This window comes from Miscanthus floridulus, chromosome 1 (genome assembly GCF_019320115.1).
Source record: "Miscanthus floridulus cultivar M001 chromosome 1, ASM1932011v1, whole genome shotgun sequence".
Taxonomy (NCBI): domain Eukaryota; kingdom Viridiplantae; phylum Streptophyta; class Magnoliopsida; order Poales; family Poaceae; genus Miscanthus; species Miscanthus floridulus.
Window position 1 is genome coordinate 72,945,444 of NC_089580.1, and position 19,322 is coordinate 72,964,765.

Here is a 19,322-nt window from a genome sequence, read left to right on the forward strand (position 1 = left end):
TGCAAATTCTAGGGCGGTGCCAACGCGGGAGCTCACGTTCACCGACGCGTCCAAATCAGACGAAACCGTCGCGCATCCGCGGCCGGGCCTACGGTTTTGCGAGCGTCTGAACGGAGACGACGGCGGCTGCTTGGACATTTGAAGAGCGAGCGCGACTGGTTGGGAGTCTTGGGACGGACAATTGATCAAGTCTGGAGCGTTCGCTGAGAAACGACCATGCTGTCCGTGTTCCATTCACAGCTCTTTTTGTTGCAGACTTGCAATGTTGGTGTTAGGTATCCAAGTCACAGTATAATCTCACACGTTTAACATGACCCGGTGATCTTGAAAGGCTTTCGATAGATATATACTTCAACAATACTTTTTAGCGAACGAATAGTATTTTTCTCTCACAACATTTCACTATATTAATCAGATGAATGTAGTCTACCCTAAATACACAAGGCAAGGGTTCTGATCTTTGCGATCTGGATTTGCGATGCTGGGTATGCTTTGTGATTTTTGGGGTGGAGCTCACGGTGACGTGTCGAGGAGGAGGAGGACGGTGGTGTAACCAATGGATTCAGATTTATATAGCCAAAAAATGACAAAAGAAGAGATTTAACAACGCCCGTGACAAATGCGGATGACTTGTCGCCTCATCGGGGATACGCTCCAATCAAACCGTTTCGCGGAGTGGTCACTGACTCACTGGTCAATACTCTTAATCTTTTCTTTTTTTTTTGGAAGAAAGTAATCCTATAATATAAAATGATGCAAAGCATCTAGAAGCAAAGCAAAACGTATAACGGGTCGGCCGCCAAAGCAGTGCTCGGTAGCGGACAATTATTGTAGTCGTGGGCAGCAAAGCAACCGGACCACCGCCGTCCTTGCTCACTTGGCTGCCTGCTCGGCATTTGGACGCCGGCCGGCCGCTGCCGTGCCGTGGTTATAAAAGTCAACAGCCTCCGCCCACCACCCCTGTCTGCTAACTTGCTAAGCTAAGCTAAAGGGAACCCCACCCCGCCCCCAACGGCCCAACCTCCACCTCCCGGCGCCTCCTCCTCCTCCTCCTCCACCTCCTCACCCCGGCGCGGCGTTCTATGGCCTATACCTCCTCCTTCCACCTCCCCAAGCACCTCCTCCTCCCCAGCTCCCGCCGAACAAGGCACAGCAGGCCCTCCTCCTTCGTCTCCGTCCCCGTCCCCGCGGCAGCCAACAAGATCAACGGCGGCGTGAACGGCCATCACGCGCCCGAGAAGCCGGCACCCAACGGCAAGGCACCACAACACATCAACGCCCACGGTAAGAAGGGCGTCAACGGGCAGGGCGCCAAGAAGGGCGTCAACGGGCACGTCAACGGGCATACGGACCGGATCCACCTCTCGGTGAGCACGGGCGGTGGGGGCGGGGGTCGCCAGGACGGCTCCGGGCTCCGCGTGGCGTTCCAGGGCGCGCCGGGCGCCTACAGCGAGTTCGCGGCCAAGACGGCGCTGCCCGGGTGCGAGACGGTCCCGTGCCGCGCGTTCGCGGACGCGCTGGCGGCCGTGGAGCGCGGCGCCGCAGACCGCGCCGTCCTCCCTGTGGAGTCCACCATGGAAGGCACCGCGCTGCGGAACTACGACCTGCTGCTGCGGCACGGCCTGGTGGTGGTGCAGGAGATCAACCTCTTCGTTCACTACTGCCTGCTGGCCATGCCCGGGGTGCGAGCCGCCGAGGTGCGCCGCGTCATCAGCCACCCGATGGCGCTGGCGCACTGCGGCCGCGCGCTGGCGCGGCTCGGGGTGGACCCGGAGCCCGTGGAGGACACGGCGGGCGCCGTCGAGATGCTGCGCTCCGAACGGATGCTCGACACCGCCGCCATCGCCAGCCCGCGCGCCGCCGACCTGTACGGCCTCGACGTCCTCGCGCACGGGCTCCAGGACGAGTCCTGGAACGTCACGCGCTTCCTGCTCCTCTCCAGGCCGCCCGTCGCCGCGCCGCCCGTGGACGCCGCCGCCGCGGGCGCCAAGACCAGCATGGTGGTCGCGCACCGGGGCGGCTCCATGATGGTGGTGCTCAAGGTGCTCTCCGCCTTCTCCTCCCGCAACATCAACCTCACCAAGCTGGAGGTCATCAACAACGACGGCGCCGCGGCTGCCGGATCTGGCGCTGGCGCCCGCCCGTCAGTGATGATCCTGGACACGAGCGCCCGGGGCGCGCCGACGCTGCGCGCGTTCCCGCACGTCCTGTACGTGGACTGCGAGGGCGCCGCGCACGACCCGCGCGTCCGCGAGGCCATCCAGGAGATCGAGACGTTCGCTGTCTTCGTGCGCGTGCTTGGCTGCTACGCCGCCGACTCCACCGTCTACGACCTGCAGTGACTTTAAGGTTCAGCATCGTAATGGTGAACCAGAGCAGTCGGAATTTAGCTAGCCAGTCTGCCGTGATTTCGCTGTTAATTGGACGAAGCTGTCAGATCTAGCTAGTAGTATTCAGAAACCAGCTTCACTTAGTTAGATTAGTTGCTTGCTTATGCGTAATTTTTGTACAGATGCAATAAGCATCTTCCTATAAATGCTCCTGGATTAGGTTGAAGCTTGGTGATGATGCCGGCTGAAGGATGTTTCTACTAAGATGTACGTATTGTTGTTGGTCATGACTGGATTCTCTCTTGTAAATTTCTCGTGCTATAGGTATTGTTATGTTACAAACTTTCATTCTGCTATTGCAGGGCTAGGATGTTGAGAATCGAAATCATGTATGACCTTGTTTAGTTCCAAAAAGTTTTTCCAAAAAATGCTACAGTAGCCATCACATCGAATCTTGCGATACGTATATAGAGCATTAAATGTAGACGAAAAAAAACTAATTGCACAGTTTGGTTGGAAATCGCGAGATGAACGTTTTGAGCCTAATTAGTCCATGATTGAATACTAATTGTTAAATAAAAACAAAAGTGCTACAGTAGTCAAATTCCCAAATTTCACCAAACTAAACACAGCCTATGTAATGTTTTCACTTTTCAGCACTGAACTTTCTGCGTTGATATGCAGATCCACTGATGTGTTTACAAAAAAAAAAAGTGGAGTATTTTATTTTAATTTATGGTTCCGACCACCGGAACTCACGTCACCCCGTAATTGTTTGGCAACAATATGTTAAGGCCACCACGAGTTTAACGAGTCTCTCTGCTTATCGACTAGTAAACCGTTTCTAAATCTTTTATGGGGTGTTTGGTTTGAAGAACAAGGTGATTCTCACTCCTTACTTTTTGTAGTTGGTTTGTTGAAAGGAATGAGTGGAGGTATCACCACCTCATTTCTCATAAACCATTAATTAATATATGCATGAGAAATGGATTGATTTCACCAAAGGTCTTGTTTAGTTCTAAAAAGTTTTTCCAAAAAGTGCTACAGTCGCCATCACATCGAATCTTGCGATACGTGTATGAAGCATTAAATATAGATGAAAAAAAACTAATTGCACAGTTTGGTTGGAAATCGCGAGACGAACGTTTTGAGCCTAATTAGTCCATGATTGAATACTAATTGTCAAATAAAAACGAAAGTGCTACAGTGGCCGAATTCTCAAATTTCATCCAACTAAACAAGCCCAAAATTTATAGGATGGACTCACGATGTATCACCTCATGAAGCATGGGGTGATTCCATAAATCAAATACACCATTAGCAGCTGATCTGGACTAATTATCAGTCTCCTGGCTCGGTTGCGGAATCTGACGAATTTCTGAGTCCAAGTGGGTGGGGTGGTGGGGGGGGGGGGGGGGGGGGGGGGGGGGTGCTCTCTGTCCAGGGATCCCGGATCCCCAGGCGGAATCTTGTGCATCACTCGGGAATCTGTAAACTACTGTACTTTGTCTGTTTTGTGCGAGATGATTGGAGCACCCCGTGGTTTCGGAGACGTGTTACCGCGTGATTCGATTTCAGAATTCAGAATTAGGTCCGTTCGCTTCCTCCGGAATAGTTCCGACTGGATCTTTAGTTTATAATTATATAAGATTTCATCCGCCAGAACCAATCCTAGCGTCATACTGTGCCAAATCGAACGAGCCCTTAGGCGTCGTTCGGTTAACCGTTTCCGGCTCTTCAATGCCAGAATTGATTTCAGTCTGGTGTAAATTATTAAATAGTTATCGATCAGAAACAATTCCATATCATTCCGGGCTCAAACAAACAAACGGGCCCTTAATTATTTTACTCTACGGAGCAGTCGTGCTCGCAGAGTCGCAAGCAAGGCCGGTGGTCCCGTCTCCCGTGCTGCTTTGTGGGGCTGGCTGGCTGCTGGTAGGAGTAGGTAGTGCGCCGTGGTAGCGTCTAGGCATTACCATCCACGGCACATGCTATGTTACTGAGGCTGTTTCCAAAAAGTTAGTATTATAGTAGCCACCACATTGAATCTTGCGATACGTGTATGAAGCATTAAATATAGACGAAAAAAACTAATTGCACAGTTTGGTTGAAAATCACGAGACGAACATTTTTTAGCCTAATTAGTCTATGATTAAACACTAATTACTAAATAAAAATAAAAGTAGCCAAATTTTCAAATTTCGTGCACTAAACACAGCGGGAAAGAAAAATCTGACCAAACGTACCTCTCGGTGATAAGTGCGTGTCCTGATCCTCTGCACCATATACGGACCCCATCCCAGATCAAGATCCCACTACAGCCACAAGAAATGAAGAAAAGGACGGTAGTAATTCCAACCCTAACCAATTTCGCCTCTCCGATTACAAGTGTCAGAGCGAGCTCTCGTCGAACCGGGGGATATTCTGGTATCCGATGTGCGAATTTTCACATGTTTAGCGTGGTAGCCGCGGAGCACAGGGCATCTGGCGTGTGCGTGGTCACGTCTAGTCCAGGGAACGGACGCTACACGAACACGACAGGCTTGGTGCTTTCCGCCCTCCGTAGCTGTAGCTTACCGTTTCCCTTCGACACCCACAACTTATCAGGACAAGGAGCGGACGCCCAAGCCCAAAGATCTGCTGCAGCTGCAGCTGCAGCTGCAGACCATGGAGCGGAATATGTACCCGATTGATGAGAGCCCCATCAGCTGAACTGCCGGACGGTGCGCGATGCGTCCTCCACCCACATGCCACATGGGCCTGTTGTTGGATTCCCATAAATAATCATGCAGGGAGGTGGGGAGTGTGGCGCCACGGGCCCCATGGCTGAATCCCTGCTCTCCCGTGAAGCTGGAGGAGTGGGAATCCGCCGGCAATCCGGCCTCGGGGCCCTGAATCATGGGAGGCAACCACCGGCGTGCACAGGTCTGTCAAGGTTCATTATTGCGCTTCTTCCCTGTGTACCAATCGTGAGCGTTCCGCTGGTATTATTCAGACACTGTTTATGCTGAAATTTATTGTTTATGCTGAAATATTATAAGAGAAAAACATTGCTTCGGCTGGAAAAAACAAGTGAACTAGCCAGCCGAATATCACCAGCCGAACACTGCTCTCGGGTGCTTTGAATTGAAGCCTATGAGCACCCAAGTGCTTTGGAGCATTGCAACACCTGATTAGGCTGGAGAGAAGCAGCCTGGAGTGTTTGAAGAGGACATATCACCTGATTTTGACACCATCAGATTAAAATCATATGGCCTAAGATTACATATATATTCAAACAACAATAAACTACTGGAGATATATAACACCATCTTATTAGAATATGACGGATAAGATTCAAATATATCAATCCAACATCTGGTATGATCAGAATAAAGTAAATAAACCGATAACAAAACAACTGAAAAAAAACAGATACTAAACACATGGCTGAATAATAAAGATACTAAATACATGACTTCAATTACTTCAGAAGATGTTTTAAGTCAAGCATAAATTACACAAACCAAAATATTTTATATGGACCACAGATTACCAAATACATTGTGGTGAGTGGAAGACCCCCAAATAAATAAACAAAATTCTCAAAACTGAAAACTTCACTAGATCCAAATGGACATCTAATCAAATACAAATATAGGACCTACATATAGATAGAAGGAAGTGTTGACAAAAAATGTCTAGTTCTAGGAAATCTAGGAAAACTGGCTAGGCCGGTTTGGGCAAGTTTGTTAAACTACAATGTGGAGTTCACCGTTGCGTTTCTCTTGTCGAGACGATTGAAATGTATATATACGACGTCCGATTTGGAGTCCGAGTTAGGAAATTATAGCTTTGGGAAGATTCAAGCTCGTGGAAACCAGTCAGGTTGGTTTTGGCCGCTTAGTCCAGGTTAGGAGTTATTTTTTTTGACACGAGAATTGTGTGTTTCGAATCCTATTGGTGCAAGACCTTCCTACCCTGTATTTAACAGGACACAACCGATTGAGTTGATCCAATCGAGCAAATCAATTTACACATTTACTTTTTAACAAGTTTTTCTATTTTGCCCTACGTCTTTCAGTCTCTGCCTGTTGTTCGTCCTCTAATGAGACCATTGACAGTGCCCTAGGTTTGCTGGCCAACCTACGACAACCCGATGATGTCCATGCCCTAAAGGGCCCCTCTCGGATGAGAGCTTTGATGATTACTTTGCTAGTTTGCTCGAACAGTAGTCCTTTGTCATCACATAAAAAGAGACAAATACTCTTTACTGGTTTGCTCATAAACCTAGCCATTTTTACCATCTAAGCAAGTTAGTTATGGTTCTTGGACAAAACTTAGGAAAATTGTCCAAGCTAGTTTCATATTCCGACTAGCCAGTTTTTGTAGAAATATGCATGCTCTAGCACTTGTGGTGTGAGAATGTAATTACGCAAACACATTTTTTATGACTGCAATGGGGATAATTGCTTTGGCTATATTTTGTAGCCGGGTTTTTTTTGTCCTAACCAATTGCTTAATTGGTCTATTATCTTTTGTATCCGGCTAGAAGAGGCCAATTGAATCTGTGACTGATCAACCACAATCTTGCTTGTTGTTATGTTACGTTCTACTATTGCTAATTGCCATTGTGAAGATTAGCCCATATAAAAGGAAGCAATCGGCTGGTTCAAGACCTATTGATGAGCATGGAGACGTATCGGGGTACTACGCCACGATGTTACTACACCATGACCAAGGTACATTATCCAAGTACATTAAATGTTTCTAATGGTTATTTTGCAAGTACCATGAATTATCATGATGATGTTGCTAGACCTATTAGTGAGAATGTTGCATCGTGTAGTCATTATTTGGATAATGATTTAAATTATGAAAACTATGATTCTGAATCGTTTGCTTAAAAGCTAATGTTAGCTATGTGTGACATCAGAGCCAGAATAATAATAAAATAAAAACTAAAATTGATCAATCTAGTAGCGTCCGGCAATAGATCACCGTTTTGTGTATAGAGAATCAGAGGGGCAGAAAATGGGACACGAATTTATATTGGTTCAACTACGAGATACCATACATCCAGTGGAGAATATCTTCTCTATGCGCGTTGCGTTCGGTTGTAGGAGTGCTGATGATGAGAGGGTTGATTGCTAAGAGCTAAGATGACAATATAGGGACCCTAACCCTCCTTATATAGTCTCAAGGATAGTGTTTACGTCAATAGCCATGATCATATCTGGTCGTTTCCTAGTTTGTTACAAGGAATAGGGGATCAGGATTCGAGTGGATCTCTTATAGATTGATTGGCTTATAAGAATATCTAGTACATGCCTTGTCCACCAAGTAGTCTAGATGCCCCGTTTGGTTTTGACCTCCTACATAGCCTAATCTGTCTACTCTATCTTAGTTTGGCTATTTTCCTTGCGGTGAGGGTATCTAGAAGCCCATCGTAACGACATCTTCATGCAGTGAGTCCCATAAGACCTTTAGGATTTAGCTTGGCCACATCCTCATTCTTCTGTGTAATATCAGGAACTACAGTGCTAGAGCATACTACGCATCAGTGATAGTATAATATCCTACAGGGATTTAATAATGATCATAACATATAATTTTGCCATTTAGAACAAGTCTTGGATATTTCTTCTTCTTTGAAGGTACGCATATTAGTGTAATTGAAATCATGTGCATATGGATTTACTACGTGTAAACAAGTAGCAAGGTGTAAAAAGGTGCTTGTCGGTAAGAACCATCCTAGCATTTTTAGGATTTAATTATGATATACATAAATTTTCAAAATTAAGAATAAGCATTTATTCATCCCAAAAGTTCATCATTCTAGCAACAACAATTATGAGACTCTCAAGGTTGATAAGTCTAAGGTATACATGATTAAGAGAGGTCATAAATATTATACCATGTTTCTGGTGTAATCATGCAAAAAAAATTCTTGCAATTACATGGTATATAATTCATAAGGAGATTGCACTAGCATTTTTTAGAACCAAATCTATTGTATAAAATATTAGAATTAATTTACCATATAATTAGGAAAAGTTATGCAAAACAACATCAATTAAAGTGCAAGTTTATCATCTATATACAAGCTCTTATACATGTGGGATATAAGAACATATTTTTAAATATATGCATAAAACAGAGGATCTTGGGTCAAAAAGTTAAAATCGGTTGTAAAAATATTTTTTTGAGATGTTATATGCAAAATTACCCTAAAATCATAATTTCCAGTAAGTATAGGTGTATTCTACAAGAATACAGTACCTATGTGTAATTTCTTAAAGAAGCAAGGCTTAGTATAAATTTCAAATTAATATGAGTCCTTTCTATTTGTTTATTTATTTGGATCTTTTCTCTCAGAAATTTTCTTCTCGTGCGGTCCATTTTTATTTTCAATCTGTTTTGTCCCCTGGCCCGTTATGTTCTTTCGGCCGTTTTCACATGCCTTCTGTGACAGGCCTGTTGTGGCCCATTTACATTAGGTGAGGTGCCCGGCAAGGCAGGGCCGCAGGGGCATACAGGCTTGAGGGGAGGTGGTGCACGGTGCGCCGACGGCGGCATCCGGGTTACACTCACACAGTGCAGACAACCGGATGCTGGGATCTACGAAGTACGTGTGGGTGGAGGACTGGAGGGGCAGCGGCGCTAACGCTAATACTTATGTAAGGGCATCTGCAATGGTTAGAGCCAGCAGCCCAGCTGTTAACTCTAAGCTAACTTCTCTAATAATACTAACTTTTAGTATATAGTTTTTAACATGGATGTCCCAATATAACACTCTCACATAATATTAAAATATGTGTAAAAGCTTATATCTTGATTAAGAGTTAATTTTTCTCTCTATTCTATTAAAATATGAGAAAAATTGTTAGAACCAGCTTAAAAGTCGATTGTTGGAGCCTAACGCAGCACGCGTGCCTCGGTGGTGTGCTCAGCTGCGGTAGTGCGGTGTAACTTGCAAGTCGATCCGGCAGCAGGGAGCGGTGTGGTGACTGTTTGCAACGGTGGCCTGGTGCTAAACCTCGGGTGCTATGATCCTGTGCCGGCGACGGCACTGGCGGCAAATACGGGCCGGGGTGAGTGGTGACACCGACAAGATTTGCTCCAAGGCTGCACGGCGAGTCCGACAAGAAGGAGGCGGCCATGGTCGATTTGTGTATGTGAGGTGAAGAATCTGAGTCGACTTCAGGCCTTGCGATCAACGGCTGTGAATCGTGGTGTGAGCAAGTTATAGGATTCGTAGATATTAGCAGCATTTATATTTCTAAATAATTTTATTATGAAAATATATTCAGTGATTTATTTAATGATGTTAATTATAAATCATAAATATTAATATAATTATATATATATTTGGTCAAAATTTAATATATTTAATTTCTCAAAAAACAAGAATGACATTTTTTATGGGAGGAAGTGAGCACTCTACGTCGTCATAAGCACTGCGTGTGCCATTTTCTCCATTTTTTTTTAATTATAGTGCAGATGCATACACTCGCTAGTAGATTGTGGATATGTATACCTCGCTAGTAGATTGTGGATACGTATATGTATACAACTTATGCTATTGTAGCTCCAACTTGACAAACTCTGTGGATCAAAGAACGAGGGTGCAGCCAGCGACGGAGCCAGTGGTGGGGCTTGGGGCTCTAGCCCCCTACCGATTCTAGGCACATGGAGCCTCCCTAAGCTCTTTCTTAAAATTTTATGCATATATGTATTAGATAGGAGGAGCTAAGGTTTAGAGAAGATAAAAAAACCTCTATTCTTTTATTTAATCCCTCCTAATTTTTTTAGCTTCGTCCCTGGGTGTAGCGTTGCAATGAACCGTGACCGGGATCAACCTGTAGGGGATCATATCTTTGTATATGGTGATAGTTGATCTACTCTACTTGCCATGTGGGACACTTATTAGTGTGTGTATATATATATATAGGGAGAGTATATTCAGTAGCCAGCTACAAAAATAAGTTATTCTGTAGCCACCTCTATTTGCGATAATTTTATATACTAATTTACGATAATGTCAATATATATTTACGATAGCTGGGTTACTATAACACATGGAGATATTTACCATAACGTTATAGTAAACCACTTAGTAAGGAGTTATTATAATCTCGTAAATTAACATAGTAATTATCGTAGCTCAAAGTGGCTACAAAATAAGTTATTTTGTAGCCAGCTACAGGGTAGTAGTTCTCTCTCTCTACACACACACATAGGGTGTTGTCATATATTTTCCTTCTTGATGACAAAAGTACACATCGATATTATTGTGCAGACTAGTAGTAGATCTGTTCCGCTAACAACATCGATGATATCGAAATCATCGAAGTAGTCACGGTAGGGAGACATCGGCACAAGTGTCGGTGTAAATGTCAAAAGCAGCTTCAACAACGATGTCGATGTAAAGCTTGTCATGCTGATAAGGTGTTTTGAAACACGTTGTCAATGAGTAGGACATTACCCTCATGGTGTCTCACAATGAACTTAGTAGATGCCAATAGAACCTTTCCTCGTCAAGGACGGAGGGCCGTTGTTAAACCAGGTCGAATACTTTATGATGAGCGGAGTATCCGAAAGTGTAGCTAGAGCAACTATCTCTATAACTGCCAGTAAAATGCCCATACGAAGTCAATTTCTTCGATTAGAGATATAGAAACAAAAAAGAAGTATTGAAGATAAAAAAACCCCGCCACAGGGCCTACCACCCCCAACTTCCTAGATGCTCCACCGTGTAAACCCATTTAATTAGGTATAAATAGCGATAGTTATTAGCTAGTGTTTATTTTTTTTATTAAATTTTAATGACATATATATGATTTATGACTAATATATCCATGATATGTTCTCCCTTTACTTTGTTCCTATTATTGTTATGGTTTTCTTCCTACACATTATCTTAGTTCATCTACGCAATACACACCCAAGTACCTAGTTAATAATGTTAATTAATTTGCGCATGTCTTGTTATTTCTCACTCCTTATTAATCTTCAATGACATTTATATTTATTAGGATTATCTTTCTTTTATCTTCTCCTGTTCATGTTATTATTCTAATGATGTTTTTGCCTATGAATTAGATTAGTCGGGTGAAGATTAGACTTAGGGTTCATTTTTTTCTCCCTTTCTCTAAAATTTTCATTATGATTTTAGACTTTTAGCTTTCTTTTATATCATAAAACAAAGGTTAATTTGGTTATAACTAGACTCTTTCCAACTCAATGAATATGTTCGCGCGTATTTCATGATGTGTGACTATCATCGGTAATGTCAAAACACTCCCCTATGTTCAAATCCTAGCTCCACCTTGCCCTCTTGGTCTCTCATGATGAATTCAGATAACATCTTAGATAGTGTTTGGTTGGAGGGACTAGGTGGAACAGAACGGGATAGACCTTGTTCTAATGATGTTTGGTTCAGAGATGAGCCAGAGTCAAGAAAATCCCACTAGGAAATATTTTCATAGATGTGGGATGACTCTACCCAAAAAATTAACGGACAGAGTCATCCCAAGTGGGTCGAGCGTCGCTAGAACGCACGAACGAGATAGAAGAGGGGCGCACTTGCGGAGGACGTCGTGGTGGCTCGAGCTCACCGGTCCGGGTCCGAGGGCTACGCGATGGCCCATGCTCATCGACGCGGGGCCAAAGGGCAGCGCTGGGTGCTCGGAGTTCGGTGACCAGGGCGAGATGGAGAAGAAGATGAGAAAACAAAAAACATGCTGACATATGGGCCTAAAATGTTTCATCCCATTTTCCAGTGTTATGAAACCAAACACAGGACTTGGATGGTCATGTTTTCCTCAATCAAACAAGAAATGGAACTGTCCCATCTTTTAGAACAGAGACGAGATCATTCTACTTCGCTATCTCTGAACCAAATGCTACCTATGAGTATAATAAAAGCTTACATCTATATTTATACCTATATATATAATAATAAAGAGGCAAAATTTCAGTCCATTTTTTCGGTCCACCTCCCCTAACTAACTCTGTGAATGTGAAAATTCTATATTTATTTGTCTACAACCTCCTGTTTTATATACTAGCAAAATTACCCATGCGTTGCAACGGGAGACAAAACATTGTCAATGTTAATAGGAAGCAAGGACGAAAACGTTACATATCTATTTATCTTTTATATTATATCCTTCTATAAAATTTAAAATATATAATTTATTTTATAGTGACCATGACATCCACAATATAAATTAATATCGATGGTACTAATATGACAATATCCTATTATGGTTGTATTGAATTAAATATAATTTTGACAGTTTTTTCCTATATTGTAAGATACAAAAATATTTACTCATAAATATATCATAACTTTAATTTTCATAATACCCACGTACTGATGTTGTTAAATATTGAGTACCTTGACTTTCTCTGAGGATTTGTAAAAATATATAATTTTAATATATGACTATAGTCGGTGAGGACTTAGTTGGCTCTGTCAAGGATTGATCTGTCCGTTCATGATTATAATGGATACCTCTCTCGATTTTCATATGGTAGCCCTGGTCAGATTGCGTTGGTATATGCGTATAACTTTGTAGATACATTTATTTAGATTAGATTGATAATAAACCGCACAACATTTCAATTCATAGTTTTATTGTTAGTTGGACCATCCGCGGACCAGGTTCTAATAATAAGAATAAATTTTCGCTAATACATGGGCATCCACCCCCATCCTGACACTCTCCTCATGGGCCTGTGCAACGGACAACCTAATAGGTGTGCTCTTCCCCATCACACTCGCATCTGGCTATCAGAGCATCACCGTGCATCCGCCGCCGCACCCCCCATTCCCCCATCGCGTGCTCGTCCCCCGCGCACACAGCACCCTTCCCCTTGCCGCGCCACACCCCATCGCTGTCCGTGCCATGCCACCATCCCGTGCCTCGACCCTGTCCTGCTCACCCGTCGTGGCCATGGCGAGCACCACGCCACCACCACCCCGACGCCACCAGGAGGAGTTCGCCGAAGGTCCAAACTTCATCTCCCACGGCAGGAAGGGGAGGCCTATGCACGCTAGGATGTTTCACTACTACAGATTGAGTTACCTCTGTTACCAGTTTCACTGCCATAGAGATAGAAGCGACGGTGTGATACTTCCACCGTCGGTTGGGCCGATAGCGAGGCCTCCTGAGGAATAAATCTGGTAGTTGAAACTTCTACCACCGACGGGTTAACGATAGATGCGGCAGTGGTATTGAAGTTACATTTTCTCCGTCACATGAAAAGCCGAGCCGACTAGGACAAGTGTTTTGGCTGCCGGCCCTATAGGACCGTTTGGTCTAGCGGCAGTAAATTTAGCGTGAGTTATTTTCTAACTACCCACAATACAGTTGGATCACCATTATATACTTCCACTTCTTCATCTTCAAGGTTGGCGCATTATTCCTCTCTCCCAATTTGTGTGAACCATTGCACGCCTCACGCCACGCCGCCGGCACCTCCCGCACGGTCGACACATTGTCCCTCTCTCGCAATTTGTGTGACCCATTGCACGCCTCGCGCCGTGCCGCTGCCAAATCCAAAGGCAATGATATGCTTTCATATTTCACTGATGGATCTTTATCGGATTTTTTCCTCTTTAGATCTCATTAGTAAGGAAGCTCTCATCCTACAACACACTAACGATCACAGACTCTTTGAAATGGAGGAGGCCTCCAAAAAGAGGAATGTTGTGGCCAGCCTCACAGACGATCTCCTTCTCGACATTCTCCGTCGCCTCTCGGGCCACTCCTTGTGCTGCTACAAATGTGTCTGTCACTCCTGGAAGTACCTCATCTTCGACAACAGTAAGGTGCTGCCCTAGACTGTGGCTAGCTTCTTCTATGACACCGAGAACGGCAAGTGAAACTTCACCAGCGTCACCGGTGAATGCCTTGGCTTGTCCTTTTTGCCCTTCCTCATTGACAATGTAGCAGTCTTCGATTGCTGCAACGGCCTCATCCTATGCTGGTGCCTTGGGGCTACTGCTAGATACCGCTATGTCGTCTGCAATCCGACAACCCAGAAGTTTAAGGTACTGTCGCCTAGCATCCATAATGTTTGTGAGGCTCGCTTGGGGTTTGATCCGATAGCCTCCTCACACTTCCATGCGATTCAATATGTGGAGGAGGAGGGTGACATGGATCTATAAGGAATCTAAATGGGGCTAGGGTACTAATGTGACATGTTTTAGATCAGCAAGTGTGTTTCTTAATGGTTTTCTGCACATTATGGGGTACTCAGAGGGGTACTCTCATATACTTGCTATGGATATAGAGGGAAACACATGGAGGAGAATTCATAGACCTAGTGGTGCTCAACCCTCCATCCATCAAGCTTAGGGTCACTTGTGTGTAAGTACTATTGGTGGTCGCAATGTCCTAGCTTTCAATCTAGACTGATGAATCATACACTGAAGTGACGGTGATGTTTACCTCTACACAGACGTCTTGGTTGTCGAAGCGACCGTGAACCCACACCGCAGACAGTTGGGTCAAAGTACAAAGCAATGGTACTGGTGACCACTACACAGACGATTGATCTGCCCACATGATGGTGATGATAGCCTCTAGACAGGTGGATTATTTGCCAATGTGTCGATGTTGAGATCCGACACAGTTGGTTCCTAGCCATCCGTGATGGCTTCGACTATCACCGTCGAGTGCATACGACCGAGGCCAAAATACGGCTACGTTGGGGGGTTAGTCCAGGGCTGTGATAGGTTTGAATGTAGTAGTGTTTGTCCTCGACGTTCTCTCTAGACTTGAACTTGCTGGTTACTGCAGTCCCCAACCAGGTAGGCCATGGCTGCTGGCAATGTCGTGCTTGAAGTGTTTCAGGCGTTTCCAACCTATGTTTCAAGTATTTCATCTGAATGTTGCAAAAGTTGATCTGGGATGTTGCATATGTTGCAATGGTAACATACACATGTTGCAAGCATATGTTTCAAGTATTCATGTGTTTCAAACGTTTGTTTCAAATGTTTCATCTGGATGTTTCAAATGTTGATCTGATGTTGCACATGTTGCGATTGCTATACTCACATGTTTTAAGTGCTTCATCTATTTTCAGACGTATGTTGCAAATATTTGATCTGAATGTTTCAAAAGTAGATCTTGTGTTGCAGGCCGTTGTATGGCCACCTGCTACTGCTGGTGCATCGTCATGGTTCACGTGCCGATGCCTAAGGCCTGTAGATGCCTCCATAGCGCGCATCCATAAGCAGGGCAGGTGGGCGCGGGGCGCGGTTTCGCCATGCGGACGTAGGATGGGTGTGGGGGCTCGGTTCTGCCATGCGAGGCGTGGGATGGGTGAGGGCCACGATTTTGAACTCTAGCACTTGTTGGGAATGGGATGGAGCGCGTGGGATGCGATGCAGGCACTGGAGGCGGGCCTGGGGCCAGACGTCCGGGCGCTAGCCTTATCCATAAATTAATTTTATTCCTAATCAAAGCTACATCAATAATTTAGTGATGGGAGTATTTATTTATAGGAAAGAATAATCTAGAGTTCAAAGAGCAATAATATTATATTTATTATTTTATTTTTTATTTATACAAAGTTTAGAGATCAAAGAGCCATAATATTACATTTATTATTTATTTCTGATGTTTATATAGAAAAAACAGGAGAAAGAAAAAAACAAGGATGGAACCCACAATAAAAACAGAAAAGAAAAGTGTTTTCGTGGGTGACCAAGTGTAACACCCTAAAAATTGACCTAGTTTAAAAATCACTAAAAATTGAACTTTTTAAATATTGCCTAAGAGATAGCATATATAACCAACCTGGATAATATTTACAAATAAATTAACATAGGAACATAAGAATTCATGTGTGAAACTTTATGTGTGAATGATTGCTTGATTTGTTGAACTAATGGTGGTACATTTTTGCGCCCTCATGCATTCAAATTTGATTTTAAAATCATTTAAATATATGCATATTTGAGTTGGGAAAAAGAAAAAGGAAATGGAAATGGATAAAGCCACTTAGGCTCAATCTCTCCCCTCTCCCCCTCTCAGCCCACCGCAGTAGCCCAACCCCTTCCCCTCTTCCTTCCCTTCTCCCGCATGAGCCAGCCCAGCAACGCCGCAGCGGCCATGGCCTAGCTCGCCCACACCCATCCCTTCTCCCCTCTTCCTCCCACTGACGCCTAGGCCCCGCCCGTTAGCTCCATCGTCAACCTCGCTCCCGGCAACCGTACATGGCGCAACCCATGCATCAACGCCTGCCAGTGCCACCCTAGTGCCAGCGAACGTCAATAGCGACATGGCGACACAACAGGACCCATAGCGCCCCTCCTTTCTCCTCCTCCTCTCTTCCCCCTCACTGTGAGCTCGTCAACGCTAGCTCCATGGCCGCCTCCGCATCGAGCAACTGGAGTAGCCATCGAGGCTCCTCACCGTGTGAATGGGCAAGCTCCAGCCATAGCGATGTGACCTGATGAGTTCAACAGCGTGCCCGTGGTGGATAAGCATGGCCACGAGAAATATCTCACCGCCTGGACACCGGCCTAGCCAACCTATAAATAGGTCTGGCCGATGACGCTTTCGCCTCGCCCTCTCCACCATCTGCTCCACCGAGGGCAGGAACACCTCATCTCCCCCTCCTCTTCCCCTCCCCCCTCCTCCTCTCCACTTTCTTCTATTTTCCCCAATTCGGGAGTTCACTGACGCCATCAGTGCTGCCCTCTCTCTTCTCCTTCTCCGCTGTGTCCCTGGCCGATTGGAGTGACCCATGAGTCCCCAAGCTTCTCCTTTTCCATTTTCTGTAGCTAGTTGATGATCTACGTCTCTGTGTTATGCTGCCCACATGCGCCCCGCTCTGTCGAGCCATCATGGCCATCGGCCATCATCAACAAGGCCACCCTAGGGCACACCACCACCACCACTACACTCCTCACCCACCCACACGCACGTACACGTAGTTAGTTGGTTAGAATAGGGCCTCTAAGTCTGAGTCCATCATATAGCGCCACCGCAACCCCTCCGGTGAGCCGCCACCACCACCATGGGCACCCGCTACCGTTGGAGATTCCGCCACTGGCTGCGGCATGACCCCATGAACTCCGTCCGCCACTCATCCACCACCGTCGAGGGCTGATGCCGCTGGCATAAGCCGCTCCGGCGAGCTAAGCCTCCCCTTCCCTATTCCGACAGCATGGCGGTCACCTCCGTCTGCTACCGTTCCCCCTCCTTCCCCTTCTCTATCTCCGCCATGTGGGGCCAGGTGGTAACGATGTTGCTGTTACACCCCGTCTCCGTCCGTCTCCCTCTCTCTCTCCCTTCCTCGCTAACACGTGGGCCCGAGGCCATAACGTCGACGCCGTCGTCACTGCTAATGTAGGCAGGGTGGCCCACCTGTCATCCACACACACCACACACACAGTGCGGGGTGCACTTTAGAAAATGCTGGGTACACCCGGCTAGTGTACACAGAGAGTTAGAAATGCACCTTCCTAGCTTAGAAAAATTCCCAAAAAAATTGTAAATAAACTAGATGCATTAGGGAATTTAATCATGTAGTTTGCACATATTTTTATGCACCAGAAAATGCATACAAAATTCCACCTAGTTAAATAACTATAGGATAAACTTCTAAAATATATAACTTTTAAACCCTAACTCTTTTTCGCATGCAACCACCTCTAAACTTCATCTAAAATCCAACCCTATCATTTGCACTTAGTGCCACCATATAGTTCTATGTTTGCTTTTGCCCTTTTCTTTTGTGGTTAGCGGTAGTCATATTTTGATCGATACGTCAATAGACGACTGTAATCGTTAGGAGGACGAGGACCCGAATTTCGTAGACATGTCGAAAGGTGACAACAATGAAGGCAAGTCCTAGCTCCCCTCTCTACCATCTTGCTTTAAACCACTGTAATGCTAAAACATGACTATAAGATTGTTACCTTAGAATATGAGCTCGGTTAATGTGATATGTTTAAGATAAATGGTTATCTTGTTATGAGCTCCACGTAATGTTTAGATTTAGGGATAATAATAGAACTTAAAACTTGTTAAACCTAAAACTAAACCCCAACATGGGGCGAATGGTGGTAAACTATGGATGTATTCTTGTGGGAGATACTCGTCTCAGTCACATAAGGACCGGTTCGTAGTCCCTCTCGCCTAGTGAGTTATTTCGCACAGTCACATGTCTATATGGGTAGGCTTGATCTCACACCCCATTAGATAGAAGTATAACTTCTAGGAGGCCAGTGTAGGCAGCGGAATATCAGGAGCCGACACGGGGATAGGTTTTCTTCCGTGTTCCGGTTGGCGTGGATGCTATGTGATCTTCCACATTAAGCTTTTGGTTTTTGGCCATGTTCGAGCCCTTGTTTTTCTTGGCCGTGTTCGAGCCATGTTTTTCTTTTGTGATGATTTGGTATCATCACGTTTGGGGGGATTTGGTATCTTTCTAGTTTTGTGTTTTCAATTTCTAAGAAGCCATAGTAGAGTTATATGTACATGTAAGGTCGCGTATATTTGGGTACGAGGTCTCGTTAGGTCTATTTCATCCACTGATCATGGATGCGGTTGCACCTATCGTGTGGGGAAAGTTGTACACCTTTGTAGAGTTTACTTAAATCTATTCGAATAGCCACGTCCTTGTAATGGGCAAATACTAGGATGTGATACTATGATTAGTTTTATTTTTTTATGTGTAATGAAACTGGTAATGAAATCGATGCTAATCTGGGTACTAGTGGGAATGGTAAAGCTCCGCTAGGACACCACCCTTAATTATAATCACCACTATACTTCTATTTCCACCCTATGGTTAGGGTTTGCTGAGTACGTAAGTACTCACCCGTTGTTAACTCACTGATCTCGGCACAGAAGAAGACTATGACTTCGACGAAGAAGCGTACCACGAGGATTAGAGTTCCCGCTTGGAGATTTGTTCGTAGGAGTATGGCATCGAGGCTAGGGTTTCGACCGTGCTCAAGTTGCATGTGGAATAGGACACCGC

The 19,322-nt window shown here is 45.0% G+C and overlaps 1 protein-coding gene across 1 annotated transcript; it reads left to right on the forward strand.

Annotated features, from left to right (window-relative positions):
• Positions 1-808: 808 nt before the first annotated feature.
• Positions 809-2,715, forward strand: LOC136487042 (arogenate dehydratase 2-like). Its single transcript, XM_066484163.1, has one exon. The coding sequence runs from the start codon at positions 1,083-1,085 to the stop codon at positions 2,340-2,342; it is 1,260 nt and encodes a 419-aa protein (XP_066340260.1). The 5' UTR covers positions 809-1,082; the 3' UTR covers positions 2,343-2,715.
• The last annotated feature ends 16,607 nt before the right edge of the window (positions 2,716-19,322 follow it).

Bases quoted from the DNA above. Each gene is read 5' to 3' on its own strand.
- LOC136487042 (XM_066484163.1), top strand. From the start codon at position 1,083: ATGGCCTATACCTCCTCCTTCCACCTCCCCAAGCACCTCCTCCTCCCC.